Source organism: Ranitomeya imitator, chromosome 8, assembly GCF_032444005.1.
Source record: "Ranitomeya imitator isolate aRanImi1 chromosome 8, aRanImi1.pri, whole genome shotgun sequence".
NCBI classification, from domain to species: domain Eukaryota; kingdom Metazoa; phylum Chordata; class Amphibia; order Anura; family Dendrobatidae; genus Ranitomeya; species Ranitomeya imitator.
Window position 1 is genome coordinate 36,972,248 of NC_091289.1, and position 16,710 is coordinate 36,988,957.

The 16,710-nt window shown below is 46.9% G+C and overlaps 1 protein-coding gene across 5 annotated transcripts in view; it reads left to right on the top strand.

Moving 5' to 3' along the window:
- The window catches only part of PHF2 (PHD finger protein 2), a 224,509-nt gene that overhangs the window by 137,481 nt on the left and 70,318 nt on the right, over nt 1-16,710 (top strand). For all 5 annotated transcript variants that reach the window (XM_069736754.1, XM_069736752.1, XM_069736751.1 and 2 more), the window contains exons 4-7: nt 8,704-8,864; nt 10,223-10,364; nt 12,198-12,384; nt 15,877-16,039. In XM_069736754.1, coding sequence (XP_069592855.1) covers nt 8,704-8,864; nt 10,223-10,364; nt 12,198-12,384; nt 15,877-16,039 — 653 coding nt within the window. The remainder of the gene's footprint in view (nt 1-8,703; nt 8,865-10,222; nt 10,365-12,197; nt 12,385-15,876; nt 16,040-16,710) is intronic.

A 16,710-nucleotide genomic window follows, 5' to 3' on the forward strand; every position in this document is an offset into this window, starting at 1 on the left:
TATGTTATACACTGAAGGGCTGGATGTTATACAGCAGGAAGGCAATGGGCTGGATGTTATAAACTGGTTGGTCGAGGGGCTGGATGTTATATACCAAAGGGCGAGGGCCTGGAGATTATACTCCGGGAGAGCGAGGGGCTGGATGTGGTACACTGGAGGGCAAGGGGCTGGATGTTTTACCCCAGCAGGGGGCGAGGGGCCGGATGTTATTTACTGGGAGGCGAGGGGCCGGATATTATATACTGGGAGGCGAGGGGCCAGATGTTATGCACTGGTGCGGCGAGGAGCTGGATGTTATATACCGGGGAAAGAGGGGCCAGATGTTATACACTAGGAGGTGAGAACCTGGATGTTATACAACGGGGGGCAAAGGGTTGGATATTATGTACCAATGGGAAAGGGGCTGTATCTTAAACACTGGGAGAACAAGTGTCGGATGTTATACACCGGGGTAGGGTGGGGCCGAATATTATACACTGGGAGGCGAAAGGCCATATGTTATACACTGGGCGGCAAGGCGCCGGATATTAGACATCGGGGGCGAGGGGCTGGAGGTTATACATCCGGGGAGAGAAGCCGGAGGTTATACACCAGAGGTCGAGGGGCGGATGTTAACCACTGGGAGGAGAAGGGCCGGAAGTTATACACCAGGGGTTGAGGGACGGATGTTATCCACTGGGAGGAGAAGGGCCGGAGGTTGTACACCAGGGGTTGAGGGACGGATGTTATCCACTGGGAGGAGAAGGGCCGGAGGTTGTACACCAGGGGTTGAGGGACGGATGTTATCCACTGGGAGGAGAAGAGCCGGAGGTTGTACACCAGGGGTTGAGGGACGGATGTTATCCACTGGGAGGAGAAGGGCCGGAGGTTGTACACCAGCAGTTGAGGGACGGATGTTATCCACTGGGAGGAGAAGGGCCGGAGGTTGTACACCAGGGGTTGAGGGCCGGATGTTATCCACTGGGAGGAGAAGGACCGGAAGTTATACACCAGGGGTTGAGGGGCAGATGTTATCCACTAAGAGGAGAAGGGCCGGAGGTTGTACACCAGGGGTTGAGGGACGGATGTTATCCACTGGGAGGAGAAGGGCTGGAGGTTGTACACCAGGGGTTGAGGGACGGATGTTATCCACTGGGAGGAGAAGGGCCGGAGGTTGTACACCAGGGGTTGAGGGACGGATGTTATCCACTGGGAGGAGAAGGGCCGGAGGTTGTACACCAGGGGTTGAGGGGCAGATGTTATCCACTGGGAGGAGAAGGACCAGAAGTTATACACCAGGGGTTGAGGGGCAGATGTTATCCACTGGGAGGAGAAGGGCCGGTGGTTGTACACCAGGGGTTGAGGGACGGATGTTATCCACTGGGAGGAGAAGGGCTGGAGGTTGTACACCAGGGGTTGAGGGACGGATGTTATCCACTGGGAGGAGAAGGGCCGGAGGTTGTACACCAGGGGTTGAGGGACGGATGTTATCCACTGGGAGGAGAAGGGCCGGAGGTTGTACACCAGGGGTTGAGGGGCAGATGTTATCCACTGGGAGGAGAAGGGCCGGAAGTTGTACACCAGGGGTTGAGGGGCAGATGTTATCCACTGGGAGGAGAAGGGCCGGAAGTTGTACACCAGGGGTTGAGGGGCAGATGTTATCCACTAAGAGGAGAAGGGCCGGAAGTTATACACCAGGGGTTGAGGGACGGATGTTATCCACTGGGAGGAGAAGGGCCGGAGATTGTACACCAGGGGTTGAGGGGCGGATGTTATCCACTGGGAGGAGAAGGGCCGGAGGTTGTACACCAGGGGTTGAGGGACAGATGTTATCCACTGGGAGGAGAAGGGCCGGAGGTTGTACACCAGGGGTTGAGGGGCAGATGTTATCCACTGGGAGGAGAAGGGCAGGAAGTTGTACACCAGGGGTTATGGGGCAGATGTTATCCACTAAGAGGAGAAGGGCCGGAGTTTGTACACCAGGGGTTGAGGGGCAGATGTTATCCACTGGGAGGAGAAGGGCCGGAAGTTGTACACCAGGGGTTGAGGGACGGATGTTATCCACTGGGAGGAGAAGGGCCGGAGGTTGTACACCAGGGGTTGAGGGGCAGATGTTATCCACTGGGAGGAGAAGGGCCGGAAGTTGTACACCAGGGGTTGAGGGGCAGATGTTATCCACTAAGAGGAGAAGGGCCGGAAGTTATACACCAGGGGTTGAGGGACGGATGTTATCCACTGGGAGGAGAAGGGCCGGAGGTTGTACACCAGGGGTTGAGGGGCGGATGTTATCCACTGGGAGGAGAAGGGCCGGAGGTTGTACACCAGGGGTTGAGGGGCGGATGTTATCCACTGGGAGGAGAAGGGCCGGAGGTTGTACACCAGGGGTTGAGGGGCGGATGTTATCCACTGGGAGGAGAAGGGCCGGAGATTGTACACCAGGGGTTGAGGGGCGGATGTTATCCACTGGGAGGAGAAGGGCCGGAAGTTGTACACCAGGGGTTGAGGGGCAGATGTTATCCACTAAGAGGAGAAGGGCCGGAAGTTATACACCAGGGGTTGAGGGACGGATGTTATCCACTGGGAGGAGAAGGGCCGGAGATTGTACACCAGGGGTTGAGGGGCGGATGTTATCCACTGGGAGGAGAAGGGCCGGAGGTTGTACACCAGGGGTTGAGGGACAGATGTTATCCACTGGGAGGAGAAGGGCCGGAGGTTGTACACCAGGGGTTGAGGGGCAGATGTTATCCACTGGGAGGAGAAGGGCAGGAAGTTGTACACCAGGGGTTATGGGGCAGATGTTATCCACTAAGAGGAGAAGGGCCGGAGTTTGTACACCAGGGGTTGAGGGGCAGATGTTATCCACTGGGAGGAGAAGGGCCGGAAGTTGTACACCAGGGGTTGAGGGACGGATGTTATCCACTGGGAGGAGAAGGGCCGGAGGTTGTACACCAGGGGTTGAGGGGCAGATGTTATCCACTGGGAGGAGAAGGGCCGGAAGTTGTACACCAGGGGTTGAGGGGCAGATGTTATCCACTAAGAGGAGAAGGGCCGGAAGTTATACACCAGGGGTTGAGGGACGGATGTTATCCACTGGGAGGAGAAGGGCCGGAGGTTGTACACCAGGGGTTGAGGGGCGGATGTTATCCACTGGGAGGAGAAGGGCCGGAGGTTGTACACCAGGGGTTGAGGGGCGGATGTTATCCACTGGGAGGAGAAGGGCCGGAGGTTGTACACCAGGGGTTGAGGGGCGGATGTTATCCACTGGGAGGAGAAGGGCCGGAGATTGTACACCAGGGGTTGAGGGGCGGATGTTATCCACTGGGAGGAGAAGGGCCGGTGGTTGTACACCAGGGGTTGAGGGGCAGATGTTATCCACTGGGAGGAGAAGGGCCGGAGGTTGTACACCAGGGGTTGAGGGGCGGATGTTATCCACTGGGAGGAGAAGGGCCGGAGGTTGTACACCAGGGGTTGAGGGGCGGATGTTATCCACTGGGAGGAGAAGGGCCGGAGGTTGTACACCAGGGGTTGAGGGGCGGATGTTATCCACTGGGAGGAGAAGGGCCGGAGGTTGTACACCAGGGGTTGAGGGGCGGATGTTATCCACTGGGAGGAGAAGGGCCGGAGGTTGTACACCAGGGGTTGAGGGGCGGATGTTATCCACTGGGAGGAGAAGGGCCGGAGGTTGTACACCAGGGGTTGAGGGGCGGATGTTATCCACTGGGAGGAGAAGGGCCGGAGGTTGTACACCAGGGGTTGAGGGGCGGATGTTATCCACTGGGAGGAGAAGGGCCGGAGGTTGTACACCAGGGGTTGAGGGGCAGATGTTATCCACTGGGAGGAGAAGGGCCGGAGGTTGTACACCAGGGGTTGAGGGGCGGATGTTATCCACTGGGAGGAGAAGGGCCGGAGGTTGTACACCAGGGGTTGAGGGGCAGATGTTATCCACTGGGAGGAGAAGGGCCGGAGGTTGTACACCAGGGGTTGAGGGGCAGATGTTATCCACTGGGAGGAGAAGGGCCGGAGGTTGTACACCAGGGATTGAGGGGCGGATGTTATCCACTGGGAGGAGAAGGGCCGGAGGTTGTACACCAGGGATTGAGGGGCGGATGTTATCCACTGGGAGGAGAAGGGCCGGAGGTTGTACACCAGGGATTGAGGGGCGGATGTTATCCACTGGGAGGAGAAGGGCCGGAGGTTGTACACCAGGGGTTGAGGGGCAGATGTTATCCACTGGGAGGAGAAGGGCCGGAGGTTGTACACCAGGGGTTGAGGGGCAGATGTTATCCACTGGGAGGAGAAGGGCCGGAGGTTGTACACCAGGGATTGAGGGGCGGATGTTATCCACTGGGAGGAGAAGGGCCGGAGGTTGTACACCAGGGATTGAGGGGCGGATGTTATCCACTGGGAGGAGAAGGGCCGGAGGTTGTACACCAGGGATTGAGGGGCGGATGTTATCCACTGGGAGGAGAAGGGCCGGAGGTTGTACACCAGGGGTTGAGGGGCAGATGTTATCCACTGGGAGGAGAAGGGCCGGAGGTTGTACACCAGGGATTGAGGGGCGGATGTTATCCACTGGGAGGAGAAGGGCCGGAGGTTGTACACCAGGGGTTGAGGGGCGGATGTTATCCACTGGGAGGAGAAGGGCCGGAGGTTGTACACCAGGGGTTGAGGGGCGGATGTTATCCACTGGGAGGAGAAGGGCCGGAGGTTGTACACCAGGGATTGAGGGGCGGATGTTATCCACTGGGAGGAGAAGGGCCGGAGGTTGTACACCAGGGGTGCTGCATTAAGGTAAATAGCATTCAGCTGCGATACCGCATATAACCTAAGTTTTTCTTTTTCCTTTTTTCCTATGATATTCTAGTCCACATATTATTCTTTTTTTATTATCATTGTATTTATTTTTATTTAGATATTTTTATTTGTATGTACTATTTAGTATTCCTGTACTATTTATGTATTATTTTTATTTGTGTTGTTTTTTTTTTATTCATGTATTTATTTTTCCGTTTTTCATCTTCCAGCACATACGGTAGATATCTGATCTAGTCACATGACCCTCCTTATCATCTAACGATTGTTTCTGCCCCTTCATTATTGTTTTTGATCTTTGTTTTTTTCATCTTGGAGGCATTCGTCGCAGATCTTGCAGTGACTGCAATGAAAGGCCGTCTGTTTTTGCCATAATCTGACTTCACAGGGGCGATCACAGCATATTTCAGGAAGCGCTCCCTCCTCTTGTTTTGTCAGAAAACCAAATCTTCCATAGTGTATGAAATGTAAACAAACAGGCGACGTGTGGAAGGGCTCTGCACCGCCACCTGCTGGCTGATCGGAGGGAATACGTGCGTACTATAGAAACGCTGCTCTGAGCCGTGAGGACTGCGCACCGTCATACACACATTCGGAAAAACGTGGAATAAAAATCTTGACAATTTGAGTGTTGATAAATTTGCTATTGTTTTCATTATCACTCAACATCCATACACTCTTATCATGTGGTGTGGATGGGGTTGCTTGCAAAATTTGTAGTAAAAGCTTAAAAAAATGGCAAAAATAACAGTTTTTAGAGTTTCGAATGCTGAGACCATCCCGAGATCAGGGCTCTGGATCCCAGAAACCAGCCTTGAATGGAGCTGCTCATCCTTGTCTCCGTTCATTGACCATGGGACAGATAATGGCAAAGTTGCTTTCCCTGGCAGTCCCATAGACAATGGAGCAGAAATCAAGCATGTTCATGTCACCATTCTTCTCACCAAGTAAACTTCTATACTATGGAAACGGGATAACCTATTGTTCTGGGAATAACCATTTAATTCCTTAAGGAGCGTTTCTTTTTTCAGCCATTCATGACTCAGATGGGAAAATCTATCGCTGTACTGGCGACAAGAGAGCGAGACCCTAAAACAGCTGCACCATGTCTGTGGTTTATGGGAGTCACGGAAGTAGTGTAGTGGTCCTACCGACTACGGAAACCACTTTTGAATATAAATAATAGACAAAGAAATTACTTTTACCCCAAAATATGGCACAAAAAAAACCTCGTCCTGCAAAAAATAAGCTATTGCACAGTCACGTCCAATGAAAAGATAAAAACAATATAGGTTTGTGGCGCCAAAGAAATTGCAATGATGAAATTGCATAAAAGATAATAATTCGAGCAAAATGGAACTAATAAACAAACTACTTGGCCCATAAAAAGCACAATATAATAATAAATTAAATCTCTCTCTCTCTCTCTCTATATTATAATTTATATAATTTATTTATAAAAATGTATTTTTTAAAAATTAATTAATTATATATATATATATATAATTAATTTTAAAAAAATACATTTTTACAGAGGGGTTTCATTAACAATTTTTGACCATTTCACTTTTATATGGCTTTTATAGTGACCACGTGATGGATTCACCGTTTACTCATTCTGCAGTCTGTTATGTACCGTGACAATTAGAGGCTGTAGAAATCTAACGATCCAAAAGGTTTACGTCAAACCATATTGCCAAAATAATTTCCGGGCAAACATGCAATATCCTTCTAGACCCTTTTAACGTTGAAGTTTGTCACTTTGTCATATTCGGCTCGGCTACGTCTGTAGTGGACTCCCCGCGTGTCAGCGAGCACCACGTGCTTACATTGTGTCGCTGCGCTTCTCATCGGAGAATACATGAATTGTTAATATGCCGCTGTGTGCCGAATGACTAATTCCTCGCGAGTGGCTGTTCTCCTCCGTCTCCTGTCATGTCTCATTTCTCACATCATGTAAGCAATTTGTTTAAATAAATGTTTTCATTGGAATCAATAAAAGTGCGATAGACGAGCCCGCATTTTATTTATGTAATCCATAGACGGGATCAATAATTCAGAGTCTGGAAGTAACAATGGAGCCGACACTCGCGCCCCCTTTACTTTGTACTTAGCTTTTTAGACTAGGGATTCCTTCGTGTCTTGTTGATCCTTATAGCAGAAAGCGGTTGTAGTCTCCAATCAGTGATCGCCGGCAGATGCAGCAGAGCTGTGTTTGTCATTACCGCGTATCATGAAGGCTCTCGTCTTCATGAGCGGAATTATAGAATTCTGCGAATTGAGTTTTCAAAAGAGCTGTTGTGATGGCTGTCAGCACATTGGCACCGCACCATGTGAAGGCGACAAGGAGCCAGGAGTTTCATGTTCTTTCTTCGTTTCATAGTGCAACTCCCTAATATAATACTTAAAGGGAATCTGTCAGTAGGATGAACCCTCCTAAGCCGCCTATATGGGTGGGAAGTTCATAGAAAGCTGAATAAAATGATACCTTGATATCTGCAATCTGATGTCTTATTCTAGAGAAATCAACTTTTTTAAAAAATATGTAAATGAGCTTGTTAAGATCTATGGGCGGAAAATAGATCTCTCTGAAAATCTGCCTCCAGAACTTGTAATGAGGTTTTACCAGTGTGAGACATGGAATGACTGACAGTCTGATCTCCTAATCTATATGTCTCAGACTGGTAGCATCACCTTTAATATAAAATAATCTCTGGAGGCAGATCCTAGCAGAGATCTATGTCCGGCCCATAGATCTTAACAGCTCATTTACATATTAAGAAAAACATGGATTTCTCTGGAATAAGACATCGCATTGCAGATATCAAGGTGTCATTTTATTCAGCTTCCTGTGATCTACGTGCCCATAGAGACGGCTTAGGAGGGTTGATCCTATTGACAGATTCCCTTTAAGAGGTTGTTTTCGTGTTCTCTAAGTTATTTGCTCGTAAAAGCAAGCAACTTCACACTGTACTTTTTAAAAATGATTTTCATTCTCAAGAATTACTTTTTTTTTTACTTGTATTGTTTACTGCTTGCTGCCTAAGTTATGGGCCACTTTGCACAGTCTCTCAGTGGCCACTCTCCTAGACAAGGAGTACAGCGCTTACAGGATCTTTCCAATGGAGCTTGTAAGCGCTGCTCTGTGGCTGGCCGAATCAGCTGCATTGGAGAGCGCAGACTGCGATCCAGTGGCTTGACCATGCTGCTGGTAAGAACTGTCAATCAGTCTGGAGCACTGTGCTCCCCGACAAGCAGGAAGGCTGGGGAACGCTGTGCTCCTGATCTGCCATCATGAGAACCTTTTAAGGGTTCCAACCATGAGCAGCATGAATCAAACACCGGCTCCTGCATTGAAAACAACATGTATCTTTTAGTCTGAAACGCGTTGGAGAGAAAGACATAGTTGACCGCGCGGCTGGGGACAGGGTGACCAGTCCCAGAGGTTTGTCCCCGGAGACTTCTCTGACTAGACTGACCGGTTTCTCCGGTTACACACTTAGGGAGACATGTTATGGTCTAGCAGAGCGGGCGGGCAGACTCTATGGCATGATGCTCAAGACAAAGCTGTGTGGACCTGAATATTTAGAAAGATTTTCAGCTACTAAAAGGCGTTCTACTTCTAGTGATACCTGAAAGAGAGGGAAACCGCTGTGTGACCAGGTGACCGAAAAATCAACTCCTAGGGAGCTTGTATGGCTTACGGTGGTAGACGTCAGACAGCTACTTCCTATCCCAGGAACCGAAGGCTGGAGACGTTCTGCCCTCAACCTCATACTGGCATTTGATGGGCAAAGTGCTTGTCGTGGTAGACATCAGCAGCTCGATACAACTTTAATCTTACTGGCACGGTTTGTTCCGTAATTGCTGTCTTAGGCGTCCAGTGTAACCTCCGAGACCTCTGTCTTCCAGTGCCGAGGATGTGGTCGCCAAGCTGAATGGCAGTCAGTTAACAGTGGAATATTTTGAAGACACTGGGTTTACAGAACCAATTCTGGTGCCAAAGAAGGATGGTCTGGGTCTCTCTGTGCCCGCGCCCACGTTCTATGTCAGTGATGTGGAAAACTATGTTGGTAAGTTGTCAGTCACAGGGATACAGTTGTATCCTGTATGTCTCGGCATCAAGAGCTTCAGAAGTTGCATCAACTGTGCTTGAGATAAAACATCAAATACCCGGACTGGCTAGGGTCTTGTTGACACTGACTTTTCCTTGTTAAAGAGAGTGGTCCTAAAACTTGAGTAATGGACAACCCCTTTAAGCATCAGAAAGAAAAAATGTCATGCCTTCTGTGATCAAGATGAAGCTTTGGACATCATTGGGTGTTGTCAGGACTCTCCAGTGCCGGCATCGGGAGCTGGCAGGCACGTGACCGAAAGTGTGCGATTTGCATACATGCTGTCACATAAAGACTAGACGTGCACAGCAGCGCTCAATATAAGTGGATTGAGTGAGGCTGGGCACGTCTAGTCGGAATGTGCTCGAAAGTATGCAAATCACATGACTTCCTGCTCTGAGTGCCGGAGAATCCTGATAGTGCACATTGTGCGCACTGTGAAGATTCACAAGTCTACAGTCCTATACAGTGATTGCATACTGTGGTCCCAATGCTTGACAACCCCTTTTAAAGAGGACGTTTTACCACTCCCGATACATACTGTATATAGTCGTGATAAATAATAATTCCGGAGCTTATTTTCTTTAAACTCTACTTTGCGTTGTTCCTCTTTTATTTGTCCTGTAAGTTTATGAATGATTTGACAATTGGGTTGATAGTATTTCCTTTATTAATAGGGTGTGCCCTGCTTTGATTGGCAGTGTCAGGGACACGCCCCCAATTAGGAACACCCACCTGTCAATTTGTTTATCAATTTCTAGGCGGATTAATAGAGGAACAATACAATACAGAGCTGTAAGAAAAGTAATTGGTATGTAATGAGGATTTTTATTAGTGACCGGTCCTATTTAAAGGGGTTTTCCACTTGTGCCCAAATGCTTTTTTTTTTTACATATGAAATAAAAAGCTTAGATAGTTCTCGCCTTCCTCTGGGCTCAGCGACGTCTCTCTGCAGCTCATCTGGTCTCTGTGTATCGACTAACAGCCCTTTAAATTAAGCTGCTTTAAAGGGGTTTTGCCTAGCACTGAATTTTTTTTTTCTTAAAAAAAAAAAAAAAACACTTATTAAACTAAGTAACAATCCTCCTCTGCACTTTTCCAATGCTGCTGGAGTTCCCCATCCGGTCTTTGTAGTCCCTGTTCAGTTTCTCGTAGACTTGTGACCGCTGCAGCCAATCATTGGCCATAGCTGGGACCAGCACAGCGGTTACTTTACTATGACTTTTGCATGAGCCCCAGCTGTGAGTATTCCTACCTATTGTCATCTGTCAGATACAATGCACGCGCCCTAGCGGCTCTCTTACCTTGGTTTGCAGGTCCCGAGCGGGTGGTTGATGTTACAGACGTCACAAAACAGAAGGACTGCAAGATGAAGCTGAAGGAGTTTGTGGATTATTACTACAGCACTAATAGGAAAAGGGTTCTTAATGTGATCAACCTCGAATTCTCTGACTCCAGGTGAGCACGGCCGAGAGATCTCCCCAGCGGTCCAACAACGTAGTAATATTACACATGGGGACAGATATAGTCAGCGCACACCGTCATGTTCTGCTGCGATGGGAAGAATTTCAGAGCATAAGAGCAACCACAATGCAACAAGTTCAGCTCAGCCACATCTGTAGATCCGTAGATAAGACAGACTTCTAATTACATCTAGGTGCAAGAGGAAGGACCTTATCACAGTAGGACCTTTCTTAAAGGGAAGCGATCATCAAAAAATGATCCATCAGGTTTTCGTGTTACACATATATATTTTTTATTTTTATCATAGCATAATCTGTATTGAAAGTAAAAAATAAATATCTTGTAATTCTCACACTGACCACTGGGGCCTTTTTAGACTCCAACTTCCAGTTGTTACAGGAAACCTTACATGTACATTAGCAGCAATGAACAGACTCCGCCCCTATCTTTTGTATTGGAGCATATAATGACTGTGTGCAAAGGTCATTGCCTTTTTTGGTGATGTTTTTTTCCCATATCCCAATATGTATTATAAATTTAAAAATATAAATTGGCACACTGGCCACTGGATTAATTTTTTTTTTGTTAGATTCTAACTTCCTGTTTCAGGAAACAACACATGTACATAGTAAGAGTCTGACCATTATGGCTATCTTCTGTGATGAAGCATCCAATGAGGGTGTGCAAAGGTGATTGTAAAGGGAGGGAGAGCAGGTTCGGCTGTGACAACACTTATTGTGATTGGTGAATCCTGTGTTATCAGCTGTGTTTTGAGGTGTTACCTGTCTTTGTCATCCTGCCTCTGCTGATAAAGAGCCTCCTGAAAACTCTTCCTGAAAGGACAGGTAGTATGCGTCTAATAAAACCTCTGTGGCAAGTGTGAAAACTGCAAAAGTACTAATTTTCTCATTTAGATTTTTTTTTTTTTTTTACTACAGTTCATGATATGAAAAGTATTTTTTATTTACATGTAAAATAAAAAGCTGCTTTTTTCTGAGATATTTTTTCTTCAAATGATGAGTTCTTCTGAGTATTTGCAGCTGCTCTCTGCCCAAACTAACAGACATGCATTCCAGAATAACATGCTATAACAGCTACTGTGGACTGGGGTGCACAGGACACTAGTCTAACAGGACGGTCTCTGTTGGCTTCTCCCCAAAGGCTACTAGTCATTGACAGATCTCTCTACGTTCGCGTATTGAGAGAGACCTATCGGTCACTGGCAGCGGGTGAGGAGAAGCCACTAGGGACCCGCCTGTCCGACTAGTGGCCCTGTGCAGCTCGGTCCCCGGCTGGTTTTTAAAGTAGGATTTTATATGAAATGCCGCAGCGTTTCCGAGTCAAACATATGTGGCTGAAATCCTGTGTAGGGCAGCACGAATCAGCTGTCAGGTCCCTTTAAAGGGGTATTCTAGTCTGAATACATTACCCCAAAGCTTTGGCTATATTCGTTAGTGCCATAGACTTATACTAGACCGCCAATGAGCCACTTCTTTCAATTCTTTCTTGGTCCAGTTTTGTGGTCGGGGTGACATCTAATAACACGTTTCGGGGTTCATTAGTGGACGGCTGAACCGTGCGACCCATGTGATTTCTGTGCACCCCCCGACTGCTGATCCTGAGACGTTCCCATTTCCAGTTCAGCAGTTGGAAACCCCCATTACAATATATCTGCGTGAGAGTCAAGAGAGCCACGTTCCCATTTGTTCCATCAGTCGGGACCACGGGGACGAATCCCACCGATGACATCATCTGACGTGTCTCGGTGACCTCATCGGTACAACATCTAGAAATGGTCACCATTTTTATCTCACCTCTTGTCTGCAGAATGTCCAGCTTCGTGGAGTCTCCGGAGATCGTTAAGAAGCTTTCGTGGGTGGAGAACCATTGGCCCGACGACGCTCTCCTCGCAAAACCAAAAGTGACCAAGTATTGTTTGATATGCGTAAAGGACAGTTACACCGACTTCCACATAGACTCGGGAGGCGCGTCAGCCTGGTACCACGTGCTGAAAGTAAGCCGCCATGTCCAAAATGTCATTGGCCTTTTCTCATCATTTTATTGTCTTTTTCTCCATAATTATTATCTTTATTTTCCGTTCCTTACATAGTGCCGGCATATTCTGTAGCGCTGTACAGAGATCGTCACCATCCACAACAGTCCTTTAGCCCCTTGGGGCTCACAAGCTAATTTTCCTTTATTTTTTTATTGACGCACACTATTCTCAATTTAATAAAATCTACTATATAAAGCTGAATGTGTGTGTATGTGTGTATGTGTGTATCACCCTATATAACTGGGTATAACACCCTGTATAGTACTGTATATAACACCCTGTATAAGGCTGCAAACCGGTTATAACACTCTGTATATATCACCCTATATAACTGGGTATAATACCCTGTATAATCTAATATATAAAGCTGAATGTGTGTGTGTGTGTATGTCCGGGATTGGCATCTGCACCGTCGCAGCTACAGCCACAAAATTTTGCACAGTCACACGTCTGGACCCCGAGAGCGTCATAGGCTATGTTGTGAGGTGAAATTTTAACCCCGCGCATTCCAATTCACCAAACAATTTTGCCCCTATCTACATAATGGGGAAAAAAGTGAAAGGAAAAGTGTTGGAGGCGTCGCAGCTACAGCCACAAAATTTTGCACAGTCACACGTCTGGACCCTGAGAGCGTCATAGGCTACGTTGTGAGGTGAAATTTTAACCCCGCGCTTTCCAATTCACCAAACTATTTTTCCCCTATCTACATAATGGGGAAAAGTGAAAGGAAAAGTGTTGGAGGTAAATTGACAGCTGCCAGATGTGAACAAGAGGGACTTAAAGAATGAGAGCGATGGCGCCAAAGAGTATATAACGATCAGTTGCTAAGGTGGGGCCCCGACATGGGATACTCACCACACATGGGGATATGAACACACACACAAAATGCGCCACACACTACCACATGCTTGAACACATATACCACCCTCAGCACACATTTCACCACACATACACCAACCTCGCCACATAAAAGTCGAAACACAAAAGTCGCCGCTCAAAACTCGCCACATGCAAAAACTAGGCTCACGCAAAACTCGCCACAAGTGCAAAACTCACCTCATGGAAAACTCACCACACGCAAAACTTGCACACACGGAAAAATTGCCACATGCACAAAATTTGCAACACATGCAAAAGTTGCCTCACACAAAACTTGCACATACTCAAAAGGCACCAGACATAAAACTCACCACGCGCAAAACTCGCCATGCACAAAACTTGCTGCACACAACTTGCTACACTAACCTGTCACATGCAACTCGACACACAAAAAGTTGCTACACGCATGTTGCCACACAAAACTCATCTCACAAAAGTCGCTACATGCATGTCTCCACACACAACTCAACACACACAACTTGACAAACAAAACTCACCCTAAAACACACACAAGTCTGGTATTAGCCTTCAAAAATAAAAATCTGATTAATAAGCAGACAAACTACAAGAGCAACAAATGTACCATATAGGAAATACAGCAGCTGTCAGTCACATGACCTGTCTATTATGTGTATGTGTGAGCTAATATATACTGCCAGGGGGAGGGCTTCCTGTTGGCTGGGGATTTATCAGGCTGCCAATTTATCTTACAAATACTGAGGTAAAAATACTGAGCAAATAACGTGTTAACGAGGTCTAATACAGGAGGAGATGACATACAGATATATACTATATACAGGAGAGATAACACACAGGTATATACTATATAGAGGAGGAGATGACATACAGGTACATACTATATACAGGAGGAGATGACATACAGGTATATACTAAATACAGGAGGAGATGACACACAGGTATATACTATATACAGGAGCAGATTACCTACAGGTATATACTATATACAGGAGGAGATGACATACATGTATATGCTATATATAGAAGATGACATACAGGTATATACTATATACAGGAGGAGATGACACAGATATATACTATATACAGGGGAGATGACACATGTATATACTATATACAGGAGGAGATGACATACAGGTATATACTATATATAGAAGGAGATGACATACAGGTATATACTATATATAGGAGGAGATGACATACAGGTATATACTATATATAGGAGGAGATGACATACAGGTATATACTATATATAGGAGGAGATGACATACAGGTATATACTATATACAGGGGAGATGACACACAGGTATATACTATATACAGGGGAGATGACACACAGCAGGTATATACTATATACAGGGGAGATGACATACAGGTATATACTATATACAGGAGATGACATACAGGTGTATACTATATATAAGGGAGATGACAAACATGTATATACGGAGGTGAAAATGAGAGGTGTGAGGTGAAAATGAAAAGGTGTGAGTGCAAAATGAGAGGAGTGAGGGAAAATAGTGTAGTGATCGGAAAATGACAGATGTGAGGTCGAAATGACAAGTGTTAGGGGGGAATGAGAGGAGTGAGGGAGAAAATGAGAGGTGTGAGGGAGAAAATGAGAGATGTGAGGGGGAAAATGAGAGGCGTGATGGGAAAATAAGAGAAGTGACGTGCTATAACTAACCACAGATATTTGCTATGCCCAGGCAACGCTGGGCTCTTCAGCTAGTAGTAATTAAAGGGATAGTCCGGTTCCGCTCACTTCTGCGTCGAGAGATTAACGAGCTGCTGACTTCACGTCTAAAGTTTCCCGCTGGCTTCTGAACTCGAGCGGCAGAAAATCCTGCTCCTGTTCAATCCTAATGAATCGATGTTTTGTCGACCGGCTTTACTCATCTGCCTATGCGGAAGTGATCGGCGCCGGATTGCCCCCTTTAATCTCTAAGTATATTTTTGGAGTATGGAATTAAACCCTTGCAAACATGGGAAGAATATTACAATCTTTATCCCTTGGTGGGACTCGAACCCACGACCCCCACTGTGCTACCCATAATACCAAACACAGCTCATAATCTTTATACCCCCATATTGGGCAAAGCCTGATAAGTGCCTTCAGATAATAAAATAATCATTAATTAATGTGCATGTCGTTGAGGTTATATTTACATTTCACGATTATCCTAGGAACGCGCGTTTCTCAATAATCTGGCAGTGTAAACAGGCTGACGATCACCCCATGAACGAGCACAACACCCATCCGTTGGGTGAAGTGATCTTTTGTGTTGCACAAAAGTTCATCGTTCTCGGAAGCACTTCATCCTGCCAATCTGGACATGTGCTGCCGAGAACAATGGTAGCCTTTGTGCCATCTGATTCTTGGCCTATGTAAACCAGCTATTAAATGACCTCTGACCATTAAACATGTGGTTTAGCACTGCGGGTCGCGGACCCTTAGTGATGACGTAAGGTCTCGGCAGCTGGGGAACAGTGTGCAGGTGTTGCAGGAGGCAGTGACCCATCGTCTTATAAGGTTGACAGTGATGCCAGAGCTGCAAGATGGATTTCTTTTTCTTTTTTTTTTTTTTTTTGCAGGGGGAAAAAATATTTTATCTGATCAGACCAGCATCAGCCAATATCTCTCTGTACGAGCGCTGGAGATCAGCGGCCAATCACTACGAGATGTTCTTTGCAGATCAAGTAGACAAATGTTACAAGTGCACAGTAAAACAAGGGCAGACTCTGTTCATTCCATCAGGTGAGACGAAGACACCTTCCAGGTGATCACAGATCCTGACGCTACGGAACAAATGACATTAAAGGGAATCTGTCAGCAAGCTTTTTCTATATAAACCGAGAGCAGCAAGGCTGAGACCCTGATGCCAGTGATGTCACTTACTGGGCTGTGTGTTGCTGTTTCAATACAATCAATGTTTTACCAGCAGGAGATTATCACTGCAGGACTAGGTGTCACCTGCTTCCTGGTCCAACCACACCCCCACCACTGATTGGCATCTTTGTGCTTACGCACAGTGCACACACAAAGCAGCCAATCAGAGGTGTGGGCGGGGTTATACGGAGCTCAGCATTCAGAGAACTGCTAGATCTGCAGCAGAGAAAACTGTGTATCAAAATGACAGAGAATAGAGTTTTGTAATGCCTCATTAGAACAGAGTGACTTCTGCATTCATTGTGTATGGGACTGCCGCAGATAGCCAGGAACAGTCCTGTAGATATACTGCACATTCATTGTGTATGGGACTGCCGCAGATAGCCAGGAACAGTCCTGTAGATATACTGCACATTCATTGTGTATGGGACTGCCGCAGATAGCCAGGAACAGTCCTGTAGATATACTGCACATTCATTGTGTATGGGACTGCCGCAGATAGACAGTAACAGTCCTGTAGATATACTGCACATTCATTG